The sequence below is a fragment of the Netta rufina genome (genome assembly GCF_964035555.1).
Source record: "Netta rufina genome assembly, chromosome: 16".
Lineage (NCBI taxonomy): Eukaryota > Metazoa > Chordata > Aves > Anseriformes > Anatidae > Netta > Netta rufina.
This window is the reverse complement of record NC_140140.1, coordinates 15,861,496-15,876,539: the sequence shown is the minus strand read 5'-3', so window position 1 is coordinate 15,876,539 and position 15,044 is coordinate 15,861,496. Positions and strand designations below refer to the sequence as shown.

At 68.3% G+C, this 15,044-nt stretch overlaps 2 protein-coding genes across 3 annotated transcripts; both read right to left on the bottom strand.

Moving 5' to 3' along the window:
* Window positions 1-58: 58 nt before the first annotated feature.
* CCM2L (CCM2 like scaffold protein) lies at window positions 59-3,482 on the bottom strand. Of its 2 annotated transcripts, XM_084296890.1 has the most exons (10): window positions 3,424-3,482; window positions 3,021-3,188; window positions 2,631-2,714; window positions 2,359-2,542; window positions 1,481-1,935; window positions 1,230-1,365; window positions 1,050-1,113; window positions 792-936; window positions 531-669; window positions 59-356 (listed from the first exon to the last, which is right to left on the bottom strand). In XM_084296890.1, exons 1-10 carry the CDS (start codon window positions 3,451-3,453, stop codon window positions 70-72), a joined length of 1,692 nt encoding a protein of 563 aa, XP_084153016.1. In that variant the 5' UTR covers window positions 3,454-3,482; the 3' UTR covers window positions 59-69. The 2 variants fall into 2 exon arrangements, with proteins under 2 accessions (XP_084153016.1, XP_084153017.1); XM_084296891.1 differs by lacking the exon at window positions 2,631-2,714.
* Window positions 3,483-6,921: 3,439 nt separating this feature from the next.
* On the bottom strand, window positions 6,922-14,527 carry XKR7 (XK related 7; the record flags this gene model as incomplete). Its single annotated transcript, XM_084296405.1, has 3 exons — window positions 6,922-7,874; window positions 8,019-8,218; window positions 14,010-14,527. 3 exons carry the CDS (start codon window positions 14,525-14,527, stop codon window positions 6,922-6,924), a joined length of 1,671 nt encoding a protein of 556 aa, XP_084152531.1.
* Window positions 14,528-15,044: the final 517 nt, after the last annotated feature.

The window sequence follows — 15,044 nt, the reverse complement described above, 5'->3', positions numbered from 1 at the left end:
CGCGGAGCCTCGTCCCCTCCCGTGGGGACAAAGTGGGGACAATGCCAGGCGTGGGGCTTCAGCAGCCCCTCACAGATAGTTGTCCTCTTCCTCCTCCTCCTCCTCCTCCTCCTCTTCGTCCCGCGCCAGCGCCTCGATGTCGTGGGTGATGTCGGTGATCATGCGGTTGAAGGACTCGGACTCGGAGCGCAGGGACCAGCTGTCGTAGCTCCGCACGGCCGAGGCCGACGTGTTGCTCATGCTGCGCTTGATGCGGCCGAAGCTGTCGGTGAGGATGCCGCCCTCGCGGATGCCGATGCTCTCCAGGAAGGTCTCGAAGTACCCGATGTCTTGGTCGGGGATGAAGGGCCTCATTCCTGCAGCAGGCGCCGTGAGGCTCGGGGTGACCGTGCCCGGGGGGTGCCAGCACACACCCAGGACCAGCTCCCCATCCCCAAAAAGACACCCGGACATGGCCATCATGACGCAGTGACCCATCGCTGGGGCTGCTCGGACACCCCAGCAGCTGGGGCGGGCGCCCCTGCACTCACCCAGGAGCAGAAACTTCCTCCGGTCCCCGTAGAGGCGCAGGAGGTCGGCGCAGTACTCCTGCACCGGCGTGCCCAGCCGGTACTCGCGGAGCATCAGGGCGAACTGCTGGATCTCCTGGGGTGACAGCTTGTTGCGCAGCTGCGGGGACATGGGGACAGCTCAGGGCTGGGGACAGTGCACGGCCCCAACCCCACCACCCCGCACCCGGCCGGCTGCTCCCGGGCACCCAGAGAGGAGCGGAGCCCCCCCTGCACCCTCACCGTCACCATGTAGTCCTGCAGCTGCTCCAGCCCCGCGCTGCTCTGGTCGCTGCCGCTGCAGGCGGTGGCCAGGCTGTGGTGGGACTGGTGGAAGGAGGGCGAGGAGGCCCCGCTGTAATACGCCTCGAATGTCTCGGAGCCATTGCTGCGGGAGGAGAGGGGTGTGGGGGGGGTCAGCAGGTCCATCGGGCTGGGCTGGGGGGTCTGCAGGTGGGACGGGCACCCAGCATGGGGGCACCCAGGGGAGGCCGGACTCACAAGGAGCTGCAGCAGCTGAAGTCGGCGTCGTAGCCGTACGTCCCGTCCGTGCGGCAGCTCTCACCTGGGGAGGGAGAGCCCAGCTCTGAGAACCAGGGCAGGTCCCCCCCGTGCTGTACCCAAGCCCCCCAGCCCCGTGCAGTCCCACTCAGCATCCCGCACCCCCCCCCAGCCACTCACTCCTGCTGGAGAGCCAGGGCCGCGTGGGCGTGGAGGTGTAGTGGTATCCGGCACGATCCACGCACTCGATGCTCTGGTCCCCGTAGATGATCTGGAAGACCTGGCAGATGAGCGCGCAGGACTCCTCGGCGGCATCCTGCAGGGGATGAAGGGGGGAAGAAGAGAGGGTGGGCACGTGCCTGGTAGGGTGGGCGCATGCCAGGGGGGGTGGGCGCATGCCAGAAGGGTGGGCGCATGCCGGGGCCGCTCACCCTGTTGGGCACGGCGAGGATGACGAGGTTGGAGTAGGCGTCGGGGCAGGGCTCCTGGGGGTCCAGGGGGTTGCTGCCGGCGTGCCGCCGCTCCCAGCTGCCGAAACCGGTGCCGCGCTCCCAGCTGCCTCCGGCCGTGCCGGCTCGGCGCCGCTCCCAGCTGCCTCCGCAGGGCTGCCGCCGCTCCCAGCTCCCCGAGGGTCGCCCGCGCTGCCTCCGCTCCCAGCTGCCTCCCCGCCGCCGCTCCAGGCTGCCGCCCTGCCGGCCCTCCTGCCCGCCCCGTGCCGCCCGCCAGTCCAGGCTGCAGATGGTGTGCCGCCGCTCCATCGGGCCCCCCAGACGCCCCGGTTCTGGCCACGCGCCCCCCGGACGCTTCTCGGCCGGGGCTGCCTCCGGCACGCCGACCGGGGTCGCCTCGGGGTGTGCTCCGGCAGGGACCGGGTCCACTCCCAGGCCTGGGGGCAGCGAGGGGGGGACGGGGTGTCAGGGTGGGGGCTGTGATCCCCAACGCACCCGGCTCCCGGTTTAGCCCTGGAGTCCATCCAGGTGGGAAGCAGAGGGGCTGGGGGTGGGGGGGGGATAGGGGAGGCCCAGCGAGCTGGGGGCGGTGGGGCTGGGTGGTGGGGGCTGTGGTGGGGTGGGAGAAAAGGGATTAGGGCACAGCTGAGGCTGGTGGCTGAGCCCAGGGTTGGTGATCACAGCACCGGAGCCCCTGCGCCCCATCTGGATGCACACGGGGGGGCACTTCCAGCATCATTCCCCACCACCATGAAATGCAGCCGGTGCTGGGAGCACGGCTCCCACCCCGGGGGGGGGGGCACACACGGGGTGCTCGGGGTCAGCCGCGTCGCGTTGGGACCCCGGCAGGGCGCCCGCACCCGTTTTGAGGATGAGGAGGTGCAGGGCGTCGTCGCGCAGGTAGGAGGCTGCGGCGATCTCGTGCGTGGGGATGCGCAGGATCAGCTCCTCGTCGTCGCGCCAGGTGAGCAGGAGGCAGCGTGCGGACAGGCTGAGGATGCTGTCCTGCTCCGGCGTCGTCTGCAGGGGCAGCTCCTTCAGCTGCTGTGGGGCAGAGAGCGAGTACGGGGTCGGGGGGGGACACCGGTGGCACTGGTGGGACGTCCCCGTGGGGTGCCGGGCGCCCTCTTACCCTGGCGGTGTCCAGCAGCTGCAGCACCTCGTCCCGGCTGGAGGGGTTCAGGGATGCTGTCACCCAGGTGAGGTGCCCTAAAAACTGGGGGGGGGGGGCAAAGCCCCCAAAAGGTTTTGGGGAGGGCAAGGGGGGAGCCCTGTGGGTGGAAGGCCAGCCCTAAGGGGCACTGGGGCTGGGGCTTTGCGTCCTCCCACCGCCACAGCCTGCACCTCCCTGGGGAGGGGTGGTGGGGAGCCTGCCCCCACCCCAACCTGCTCCCCCTTTTCTCCTTGGGGGTTTATCCAGGACAGGAGGGGGCCAGAACCCTGCCGACCACCATGTGTGGGGGCCTCCCGCACGGCAAATGGGGCTGCTGATGTCCCTGGGGGCCCCCCCCAGCCCCGTTACCTTCACCTCCTTCTCCACGTAGTCGTGCAGCAGGATCTGGGGGTCTATCAGGTAGTCGGGGGGGTAGAGGGGCACCGAGTGCAGCGGCCGCCGGTAGACGCTGCTGCGGAGAGCCGGCTTGCGAGCCGCCTTGGGGAAAACCAGCCGCTTGATGGGCGACACGAAGCCCTGCCAGGGACAGCGGGGTTTGGGGGGCACGTCACCACGGGGGGGGGACACCCAGCCCCGGCACCGCACGGCTCCTCCTGGCTGGGGTCCCCACATCTGCGGCGCCCGGGCGCTCGGCCCCAGGGGACAGCAGGTGGGGACCCCCCCCCCCCCAAATCTCCCACCCCTCGCCCCGGGCACCACGAGCGCTGTGGGGCTGCTCCTGGTCGCCCCGCAGCCCCCGAAATGTGCTCACCTTCTTCCCCCTCTTGGCCTCGCAGTCCATGGCGCTGCCGCCGTCCTCCCCGTCCAACGCCTTTGTTGTTTTCCTGTGTCGGAAACTCCACCAGGACGGCTCTGATGTGAGTTCCTGCCCCGCCGGGGGTGCTGGGCTGGGCTGGGCTGGACTGGGACGGGACTGGGAAGGGACTGGGACTGGGATTGGGCTCAGACTGGGACTGGGACTGCGGTGGAACTGGGGCGAGACTGGCACTGGGACTGGCGCTGGTACTGGGACAGGGCTGGGACTGGGTTGGGACCAGGAGTGGGGCTGGGGGTGCCTTGGGACCAGGAGCAGAGCAGCCCCAGCCCCTCGCTGCCCCATGGCCCCACATCAGCCCCCTCCCCATGGCCTCACCGGGGGGCTCCCTGCCCCTCGCTGCCCCTGCCCTGCCCGCGAGCGGCCCTGCCACGGGGAAAAGGCTCCAGCTGGAGCCATGCAGCAGCCCCTAAAACTCCCCAACCCCACAGCTGCCCATGGGGTTTGAGGCTCCCCTGTGGGTCTGGGGGCTGGATGGGGACCAGGGCCTCCAGCAGGGAGGAATTCGGCCTGGGAGAGCTGGGCTGGGGCCGTGTCCAGCAGTTTCCTCCCCGGCAGCACACCGCATCCTGCCCGCGCACCCCTTCCCTGCCGGGGGCCCTGGACCTCCACAGCCATCCTGCCCCGTCCCTGATGTCCCCAGCACCCCAGGACAGAGCCCCCCAGCACCCCAATATGGCTGGGCAGAGCCCCCCAGCACCCCGGCACAGCCACGCAGAGCCCAGAGCCACCGGTGGGCACCAGCAAGGAAAAGCTCGGGCAGGCAGGGCTTATTGAAATGAATTTAATATCTCATGTTGCAGCAAAATTAAAAATATACAAAAAGTTTGTGGTATACAAAAAAGTCTCGGGCAGACCCCGGTCTCCTGCTCACCCCCCCCCTTTCCCTGCCCGCGCCGAGGGTCCCGGAGAGGAAGGTGGCACACAGAGTATTTACAGTACGTGACGGCCGGGCTCCCGGTCCCGAGCACCGTGGGGATGTGGCTGAGACCCTCAGGGACGCAGCCCCCAGCAGCCCCCTCCGGGGAGAAAACACCCCCGGCCAAGAGCAGCAGAGCTCAGCCCCGGTCCGAACCACGTCCCCATCCCATTCCCTGAACCCCGGGGCGGCCCCGCTGCCTGCCCCACGCTGTCCCCCCCCCTGGGACCAGGACCCCTCTTTCCCCAAAGGGAGCCGGAGCAGCCCCGGAGCTGCCCCCACCCCACAGGGCCCAGCTCAGCCCCGGGTTGAGCCCCCTCGGTGCCCCCTTGCCAGGGGGTGCTGATGGCCTGGCACCACCACCAGCACCACCAGCAGCCCCCCCCCAATGTTGTCTGTTCATCCCTGTTGGCTCGGGGCATGGGGGCTGCGAGCACGGTGTGGGGGGAGCTCCTGCAGCCGCTGCCCTGACCCCGCCACGGGAGTAGCCCGGGGCTGAGGGGACCGTGGCTTGAGTGCATAGAAAAATGTCCCTCCGACCCGCGACCCCCCCAGGGAACGAGCACATGGGGTGGGGGGGCGCAGATCACCCCGGGCTGCGTGGCTCCGAACCCTTGGGGGCACGGGCAGGGGGTGCAGGAATCGGCACGGCACCGCTCGAGGGCTCCCAGGGCCGTGGGGCTCCTGGCTGCCCCTGCACCCCAAAAATCCCCCCCAGGGTCCCATCTTCCCTTAGCGCTTCCCTGAGGATAACAGAAGCCTCCTCTGTTGAGAGCCCGGCTGGATGGGGGATTTTTTTGCCCGTTACTGGTGGGAGAGGAGGAGTGCGGGTCCCGGGGGGGGGGGGCAGCCCGCTGCCCAGACCCAGCGCTGCTCCGTGACCTCCTCCGAAAGGATTTCCGAGGCTTGCAGTTAGCACCAGTTAGCACCAGTGACCCCCCAGCCCGGCCCATCCCAGCCCGCAGTCACCCGGGGGCCTCCGAGCTACGGAGAAATGGGAAACAAAAGCAAGGGGGCACCGGCGGCACCGCGCACCCCGCTGCGCCTTGGGGACCCCACAGCGCCTTGGGGACCCCACAGCACCTTGGGGACCCCACAGCACCTTGGGGACCCCGCTGCAGCCCGGCCACGGGGGCACAGCGGGACAGCTCAGCACCGTGGGACCAGCACAGCTCGGGGACCTGGGGGGGCACCGGGGCTGGAGGAAGGCACCGGGGGGGGCTGTGGGTGCGTGCCGGGGGGCTCTGCGCGTGCTGCGAGCGGTGCACGGCCCGGGGATGCCGGGAGCTCTGCCCTACAGACCCAGCTGCAAACACAGAGGACGGACACACGGACACGGGGGGGCACGGGGGGGTACATTCAGCACAGCCCTTTGGGCTCCCCACGGGAGCAGGGCACACATTCAGAGCCAAAGCCCGGGGCAGCCCCGCTCCTCCGCAGGGGTTGGGGGGCGCCAGGGGCATGGGGGGCAGGATCCTGGCTCGGGTGCACACCTCGGAGCTGGGGGGGGCTGATGCTGACGGGGGCGTGGATGGAAATGCTCCTGGCTTGGAAAGGGGGGAGAGAATGGCTGGGGGTGAATCCGGCCTTGGGGAGCCCCCCCGGGAGCGATGCCACCACCTTTCAATGTCCCGTCCCCCCCCCGGTGCCAGCCAGGCCCTGCCCCACCAGCGTCAGCGGAGGTAGAAAATGTCACACAAATGTCACCTACCAGGTGAAAACAAACACGATGCGATGAAGCGGTTCCCAGGAGGGTTGGAGGGGACGGCGGGGTGCAGCCACCCCCCCCCCCCACAGCACCCGGCTGGCATCGGGGGCCTGGCTCAGGGCTGGGGGCTGCGTCCCACATGGAGCGGGGGGCTCCTGGGGCGCAGGCACGGCCAGAGCCCACAGCGGGGGGAACCGAGGGCTGAGATGAAGGGAGACCCCTGGGTCTGGGGGGCTCGGGGAAGTAGGGGACATCGGGGGGTGGCCAGACCCCAGCTGTCCCCTGCTCGCTCCCCACCGCCACCTGCTCCCTGGGGGTGACAGGAGCCCCCCACACCCCGGTACAGCCCCTCTCCAGCATCCCCACAGCCCCATCCCACTGCCCGTGTCCCCTGCATGTCCCCTGCACCATGCCCCGCCGTGCCCAAAGCCTCTCACCGGAGCGGGGCACCCACCACACCCCGAGCCCCGGGGTGCCCCGCGGTCCCCACCCTGTGCCGCCGACCTGGCCAGCCCGGCCGGGAGCCGGGCGCTGCGGGGCTCAGGCACAGGTGAGGTATTTTGGCAAGGACAAGCCCCCGGCGCAGAGCCGGGTGGGATGAGGAGATGGGTCACAGGAGGGCGGCATGGGGAAGGTGGGAGGGGGGGGGATAGCACCAAGGGACCTCACCGGCCCCTGCCCGCGGGGCGCTCGGCGCGGTCACCCCTCGGCGCCGGTGAACCGAAAAGAAAGGCAAAACGCTGCGAAGAGATGGGACAGCCCTGGCTGGAGAGGGTCGGGGGGCACCACGGCGGCCCCCGCGCCCGCCCTACACGGTGGTCTCGTACTCCAGGAGCTCCTGGGAAACGCCGGCGGTGCGGTACTGCAGGCGCGGGGTGGTGGGGGAGGCGTACTCCAGCGCCAGGATGGTTTTCCGCAGGCGCCGGTCGATGAAGTGGGCGTCCCAGGCCGGGTACTTCTTCCTGGGCAGGTCTATGCGGATGACGGGGCCCTCTGTCCGCGGGGCGCGGGCGGCCGGCGGTGTAGGGGCGCAGGGGCGCACCTGAAAGACGGGCACGCAGCTGTCCCGGTCCCCAGGAGCCCCTTCCCGGTCCCCCCCTGTAGTCCGGGGCAGCGAGCGCGGGGGGCTGGTGACGGCGTCCGCGGGGGACCCCGGCGCCGGTGCCGGCTGCTGCCGGAAAATGCAGCCCCCGGCGTGGGGGCCGAACATGGGGCCGTTGGGGTGCAAGAGGCAGTAGTAGATGAACATGAAGAAGATGCCGAGGGCGAAGCTGGAGCTGACCACGCAGACGAGGATTAAGGCGTCGAAGTCGGACGTGGTCTCGCGGTTGTAGTAGAGGAACCAGAGGGCGGTGAGGGCGGCGTTCTCGGACAGCGTGATGATGTAGTAGATGCACATGCGGTAGCGGCTCCGTCCCTCCTTGACGTTGAACCAGCAGAAGATGTAGATGATGCCCACCACCATGTTGTAGATGATCTCCTCCCACTTGGACATGCAGAAGTCCGTCTCGCCCTGGATGATCCAGAAGGTCATGATGCACCAGTGGGTGACGATGAAGATGCCGAAGTAGAGCTGGAACACGGAGGCGAAGAGGGCGAAGGCGATGGCGCGGGCGGCGATGGTGAAGAGGTGCCACAGGATCTGCACGATGGCCCCCTTGTAGGACATGGGCATCTTGTCCTCCCGCGAGTCCCGCAGCACCTTCTGGTAGGAGGCGATCATCCACGCCAGGGAGACGAGCGAGGCCGAGGCCGAGAGCCCTGCGGGCACAGAGCGCGGACAGGGCGGTGAGAGCGGGGTGGAGGGCGGCACAGGGGACACGGGGCTGGGGTCTGCAGCATCCCGGGCCCCTCCAGCCCTTTTCCCCAGCCGTGGGGGCCGTGTCGGAGGGGGGCTGCCCCTACCTTGCAGCGGCTCGATGCTGTTCTGCTGCACCATGATGCTGAGCTGCAGCACGAGCTGGGGCGCGCTCTTCAGGAAGGTCTCCAGCAGGCGCAGCATGCTGATGTCCGCGCTCTCAAACATCATCCGCCAGTAGAAGTGGCGCCGGCGGTGCTCGGCCTGCCACCGGCTCTGCAGCCCCAGGTACAGCGTGCGGAGGTACCTGCGCGAGTTGGGGGTAGGGGCGTGAGAACGGCCCCTGCAACCCCCTGTGCCGGGCATGCCCCGGGGATGCCACCACCGTGCTCCGACATCACGTTTCCTCTCCCATCCAAGGCCGTGGAAACGTCCCCGTGCTGCCCCAAGAGGCAGCGGCTCCACGCGGGGTCCTGAGATGCCAGGGCAGGGCACCTCGTGCCAAGCCTCCACTCCCCTGCGCCCTCTCTCCCCATGCAGGGTCCAGTTCCTACCCCCAGATGGGTCCCTCATCCCGTGGCCTCACTCTTCACCCCCCCTGGAGCATTCCAGGCACCCCTATCCCAGCCCAAAACCACATCCAGCTATGCCTCAAAGGGGATATTTTCATCCAGCCCCCCCCCTCCCCGCCTCCCCCTGCCCCAGGCGGGCGGTGGCAGAGGAAGGAGGGAGCAGGAGGGACCAGCTGGTCGTGCGGGGTGCCCGCGGGGAGCCCCCGTCCGCCTGTGCCGGTGCTGCCTCGGCTCTTGGCAGGGCCGCAGGCTCGGCCCCGGCCATCTGGTGAGCGGCCGGGGGTCAGCGGAGCCGCGCGTGGCACCGACGCACGCAGCAGCTGAGTCACCGGGGACCCCTTCCCGCGGCACTGGGCCAGCTCCAGCAGCCGCAGGGCGCAGGGAAACGCTCCTCGTCCTAAGGAGGGGACACGGGGACGGGCGTGCGGGGTGTCCCCGAGCAGCCGTGCCCGGGCAGAGCCACCTCCGCCGAGCGCGCACAGGTTTGGGGGTTTGGGGGGGGAGAGGAGGGAGACGGATGGCTACGAAAGCAGAAAGATTAAGCGAAAGGAAGTCAGACCGTAAAGCTTCCTCCCAACCTAGTAAAACTGTCACGCAAACTGATGGCCTTTATATCAGATCCATAAAACGCTGCCAGCCGACTCCATTAGCCCGCGAGTGCCGGGAGAAGCCCTGATCCCAGCACTTTCGGCTCATCCATCAGCAGGGAGCAGGCAGGAGCCGGCCCTGCTCCCATTGTGGGGGCGTCCCGGGGCCGAGCTCCTGAGCCCCTCCTGCGGCCGGTGCGGGGCTGGGGGGCACACAGCCCGGAGACGTGGTGGGGGCCATCAGCTGGCACCACCGCGGCCCCCCCGGCCGCCCCGCTGCCACTGCCATCTGCTCCTGCCCCGGGCAGCCCCACTCAAAGCCAGAGCAGGCAGGAGGGGAGGGCAGCACCCCACAGCCCCACAGGGTTGCTCACCAGGGAGGGGGCACATCCACGGGGCATCGTCTCCAGCACCCTGCAGGGCTGCCCCCGCCGTCCTCCCGCCCGGATCACGCGAAGCCGGGGCAGCCCGAGGGCCCCGGTGAGGCCGGGGCTCAGCCGGGCTGATTTCAGGCTTCCCATCTGGCTTCCCCCTCTCTGCAGCCCTGCTCCGTATGGCTCCTGCTGCAGCCTCCTCTCTCTGGAGGGGAGCCCAGCGCCGGGCAGCAGCGGCTGCGTCCTGCTGGGCTGTGCCGTGAGTCGGCGCCGGAGGGGGATCGGGTGGCCAAGCAGAGCGGTGGGGACAGAGGGAGGCCAGGGGAGAAGGAAGCTGGGCTCCACCAGCAGCTCGGGGACACGACCGGTGTCACCAGCAGCCTGTGGTCCCACCAAAACCCTCCCTGCTCAGCGTGCAGGGGACAGCAGAGCCGTGTCCCGGCGTGGTGAGGCTGGAAAAGCACAGACCCACGCCGGGGGAGCACCCTGGCAAGGATCAAAGCCTCCTTCCCACACGATGTCCCCCGTGAGGCTGGTGGAGCCCCCAGGAGCCCGGCACCACCTGCCCCATCCATCCCTCCCTGAGAGCCTCGCAAGGACCTTCCAAGCACTGGCAGCCCCACAAAGACATTGCTGTCAGCAAACGGTGTGATTTTGGTACTTCCAGCCCGGTTTCACCACGTGCCAACTGCTGCCAGGTGCTGATCTGCGACCCCGCAGGCTCCTGGTCCCTGCTTTTTTCTTTGCTTTAGTGTAAAAACGGGGCTGGAACATGCAGCCTGAGAGGAACAGCACCAGGCCCGGGAACGAAGTCCCACAGCCCCAGCAGAGCCAGGACACCGAGGCAGGAGCCCTGCCCTCTCCCTGTAATCAGTCACCAACCGGGCTCATCATCACCGTGACCCCACTGCCTGCAGCACACAGCGGCCCCACACACACAGACCCCACAGCAGCGCCGTCCCTGTGATGCCCAGGGCTCACATCCATCACCAGCACGAAGGCAGCAGCAGGACAGGGAGCCACAACCGCGCACGTCTCCTGCGTGCGTGGTCCCCGGCTGCTCGGCACTCAACAAGTGACCCTCGTCCTCCCCCGCTTTTGGCGGGGCTCAATTATTCTCCCGTCTCGCTGTCAGCTCCGTAGAGCTCGTTAAAAGGAGATTTCATCTCCCATCAAGTTGCCAGAACGAGACGTTGGTTCTTGTTTGTTATGCGCTTGATGGCAGGGTTTGTGTTTCAGCCCCGCGCGCACCGCCAGGTTTTTACGAACCGGGCGCAGCAGCAGCTGCACGAGAAATACAGAATCAATTACTTTAAAAAAAAAAATAAATAAATAAAAAATCATTTAATTTTCAAAAAACTGATGATGAGGCAGAAACCAACCGAGAGAGCTCTTAGGGCTAATTACTGCCTCCTTTGTATTAAAAAGCCCAATCTGACAAAAATCTCCACCGAGGGCTGGGGCGGGCGCGGGGCAGCAGCGCCGTTTGCTCGCCCCCAGTCCCGCAGCACAACGCGGGTCCTGGTGGCACAGCTCCAGCCATCGGCCACCCCCGTGCCCCTCCTCACCGACCTGGTGCCCACAATTAGCCCCAGGAAATGCCCACGGCTGGGCAGTCCCTGCGGCTGTCTCCACACCTCAAGTGTTGGGAGAAAAGAGGTGCAGGAAGAAAAGCCAGGCCCTGGCACAACCAGTGCCACCAGCCACCACCCCCAGGTGAAGGAGCTGGAGAGAGCCAGCAGTCCAAGAGCGAGTGATACAGAGAGCAGCTTCCCTGAAAGGTAATTTGGGATGTCATCCCTTGATTTAAACAAGGAGAGGATTGCTCTCCATCCGAATGCATCACACATCCCCCAAACTCAGGTCGGGGAGAGCCCCGAGTGCCACGGACATCACGCCAACACGTGGAGGAGGGCCCCGTGTCCCTCCTTCCCTGCTCATCCCCAGCTGCCAACCCGCGGGGCGATGAGGGGACCAGCCCCTCGCCTGCTCCCGGTGTTGTCCCTGCGATGGAGACCAGGTCCCCGCGGAGCTCCCTTCCCCTCGGTATTGCTACACATGGCAAAAAAGCTGCTGACCTGAACGGAGAGGGTAGGAGCTCCTGAGCTGCCAAACCCCAGCAGGCTCCGTCCCATGGGACTGGGACCAGGAGCCCCCTGCCCCTGGCCAGCTCCCCACCGCCCTGCACTGGGGCTGCCGGCCACGAGCACATGTTCCTGCCACCAAAACGTCTCCAGAGGGCACCCACGGCAGGGCGTTGTGAAGGCACTGATTACAGCTGCCTTCCGCTGATTCTCGCAGCAGCTTTAATTTGGGGCGGTCTCAAGGTCGGTGCTCGTGGCCAGCTCGCCTTCGCACCCGGGCAGCTGCTGTAAATGTGAGCTGGGGGTCCTGCCTGGGGCGCAGCTGGGGCCGGCGCTGCGCAGCGATCGATCCTGTAGGGTGAGAGCTGCCGAGGGAATCGGGGCTGCCCAGGCCAGGGCCGCGCAGATAAATAAATCAGGGAAGGGGGAGGTGTTTGGCAAAGGGCGCAGCAGGGCCCCGGCGCCCTGGCCAGGGAAAAGCCTTCCCTGCACATGCAGTATTTATTCGGTTATAATTCAGCACTTCTTAAACTGTCACATCCACCTGCAGCGGATCCAACCCCGCTAATGGGTTTAGCGAACTGCATTTAACTGCTCACCCGAGCAAATCCCAAATCCCGAGATTAGGAAGAGCCTCAGCTGCAGCCTGCGCCCGGCATGTCCGGGAGGGTCGGTGCTGAGTTCCCGCTTTAATTGGCTTAAGAGCCTCCACGGCCGACACAAACGGGAGCAAAACCCTGACCCCAGCACGGCCCCGGCAAGCACCCGTGGGGCCCTGGGGCTGCTGCAGGGGGCTCAGCAGCCAGCGGCCCCAGGAGCCCCGTCCTCTCCCTCCCCAGCTCTCCCAGCACACAAAGGCCAACCTTGCACCCATCCTGCCCCCGTGGGGCATTACAGAGCGGGGAGGGGCAGTGCAAGGGGAGGGAAGGGGCAGGAGCCTCCCTGGCACGGTGCGCCGTGGAACAAAGTTGGTGCTCCCTGGAGCATCCCAAGCAAAGCGGCAGGAAAAGCGCGTGCAGACAGCAAGAAGGACGAGAGCAGCCCCTGTACTCGGGTAGCTCGCGAGGGGCAGCAGCAGCGAGGCAGGCCCCGGGGAGCGTGGCTGGCTCAGGGCATTGTTTCAGGAATTTGCCATTGTCTCCGCGCCCTCCCAGCCCCCCCCCCAGGAGCCAGCTCCGTTACAGCGCCGAGGAGGAGGAGGGAGAGGCACGGCGCAGGGGAGGAAGGTTTTCAGAGGGAAACCGTCCTGCCAGCAGCCCCCCAGCCCCCCCAGCTCAGAGCTCGCCCTCCCTGCCCAGCCTCAGGCTCGGGCAGGCAGCAGCGACGCAGCCCCCGGGGGAGGCTGGGGCACAAACACCCCCCCTACACCCCCACCCAGCTGCAAGCAGGAGCCTGGGGACCCGCCTGGGGGAGGCTCTGAGCCAGGGGTGCTCGGGGCTGCCAGGAGCACCCCAAAACCCCAGGATCTGGCTGTGGGGACCAGTGGGCCTGTGCCACCAGTGAGGCTGTGGGCTCCCAGTGCCCATGGCCACCCGCACCCCCAGCCTGGCTCTGTCGGGGGGTCCCTACCCCCTGCCCCTCCTGCTGTGGCTGCACGGGATCGATCCCATGCCCACCCCAGCTGCCCGGGCCCCTGCTGCACCTCCCCACTCCCACCCACATCCCCCCATGTCCCTGCCCCTCTCTCCAGCCTCCCCCATCCTGGTGACCCCCCTGTGCCAACAGACCTGTCTGAGCTGCAGCAGGTGGATGCAACCCCCCAGCCCCAGCCCCAGCCCCAGCCCCAGCCCAACCCGCCCCAGCCCAACCCATCCCAGCCCCACCCCAAATACCCCTGTACCTACAGACCCGCCCCAGCTGCAGCAGGTGGATGCAGCCCTGCAGCCCCATCCCATCCCATCCCATCCCATCCCATCCCATCCCAATGACCCCCCACCCCACCCAGTGACCCCTCCCACCCCATCCCGCCCCCTTTTACCTCCAGACCTGCCCCAGCTGCAGCAGGTGGATGCAGCCCTGCAGCCCCAGCCCCATCCCATCCCATGCCATCCTATCCCATCCCATCCCATCCCAATGACCCCTCCACCCCAATTCACCCCCTTTTAGCTCCAGACCTACCCCACCTGCAGCAGGTGGATGCAGCCCCCCAGCGCCATCCCATCCCATCCCATCCCACTCCACCCCAGTGACCTCCCCACCCCACCCAGTGACCCCCCCATCCCATCCCACCCCCTTTTACCTCCAGACCTGCCCCAGCTGCAGCAGGTGGATGCAGCCCCATGCCATGCCATCCCATCCCACCCCAGTGACCCCCCACCCCACCCAGTGACCCCTCCCACCCCAATTCACCCCCTTTTTACCTCCAGACCTGCCCCAGCTGCAGCAGGTGGATGCAGCCCCATGCCATGCCATCCCATCCCACCCCAGTGACCCCCCACCCCACCCAGTGACCCCTCCCACCCCAATTCACCCCCTTTTTACCTCCAGACCTGCCCCAGCTGCAGCAGGTGGATGCAGCCCTGCAGCAGCCAGATGCAGAGGCGGCAGCAGCCGCGGGGGCCGCGGGCGCTGTCCTTGGTGCTGCCGGCGCTGCCCTTGGTGCTGCCGGCGGCGGCGGCGGCGGCGGCGAAGTCGTAGACGAACCACCTGAAGCTGAGCAGCTGCACCACGAGCGAGGGCAGCAGCACGAAGAGCAGCGTCAGCCCGAACCACCAGCGCTGCCCCCGCACGTAGTAGTGGGCCGCCAGCCACAGGTCCGAGGCGCCGTCGGCGAAGCAGACGAGCAGCGCGCCCAGCACCCAGCAGCCGTCCCGCAGCCGGTACCGCCTCGACGGGGGGGACGCGACCCCCGCCGCCGCCCTGCGGGTCCCCCCTCCGCTCCCTCCTCCTCCTCCTCCTCCTCCTCCTCCTCCTCCTCCTCCGTCTCCGTCTCCGCCACCGCCCCCGGGGCTCTCCAAGCGCACGGCCGGGCCGCCGCCGCCGTCCGATTTCGCGGCCATGTTGCGGGGAGAGGAGGAGAAAGGAGGGAGCGGGGGAGACTTCCGGGGGGAGGACGGCACCGACGAGCCCGCCCCGGCAGCGCCCGCCCCCGCCGGCCTCGCCCCGAGCCCCGCCGCACCGCTACCGGCACCGGGAACCGGCACCGGGAACCGGCACCGGCACCGCCCCCCTCCGGGATGCTCCCCCCCTTGTCTCTCTCTTCCCCTTCCCTCTCCTCGGTACGGTACCGGCAGGGTCTCTCCCCCCCCCACCTCCCGGTACCCCCGGTCCGGTCCCGGTTCCCCGCCGAGCCCCCGCGCTGCCACCGGGAGCGGCCCCGAGCGCGGCCCGGCCCCCGGGGCCGGCCCCACGGAACGGGGAGGGTCCGGGGGGGGGCTGGGCGCACGGGGGTGTGGTGCTGCTGATGCAGCAGCGCGGGGATGTGGGGACAGGGGGACATGGGGACACCAAGGGGACACCAAGAGACATGGGGACATGGGGACACCGAGGGGACACCAAGGGGCACAGGGACATGGG

Bases quoted from the DNA above. Each gene is read 5' to 3' on its own strand.
- CCM2L (XM_084296890.1), bottom strand. From the start codon at position 3,453: ATGGACTGCGAGGCCAAGAGGGGGAAGAAG. The intron at 1,936-2,358 runs GTGCGGGCGCCC...CGCTGCCCCCAG, and splicing joins CCTCCTCATCCTCAAAACGG to GCCTGGGAGTGGACCCGGTC. The intron at 937-1,049 runs GTGAGTCCGGCC...CTCCTCCCGCAG, and splicing joins TTCAGCTGCTGCAGCTCCTT to CAATGGCTCCGAGACATTCG.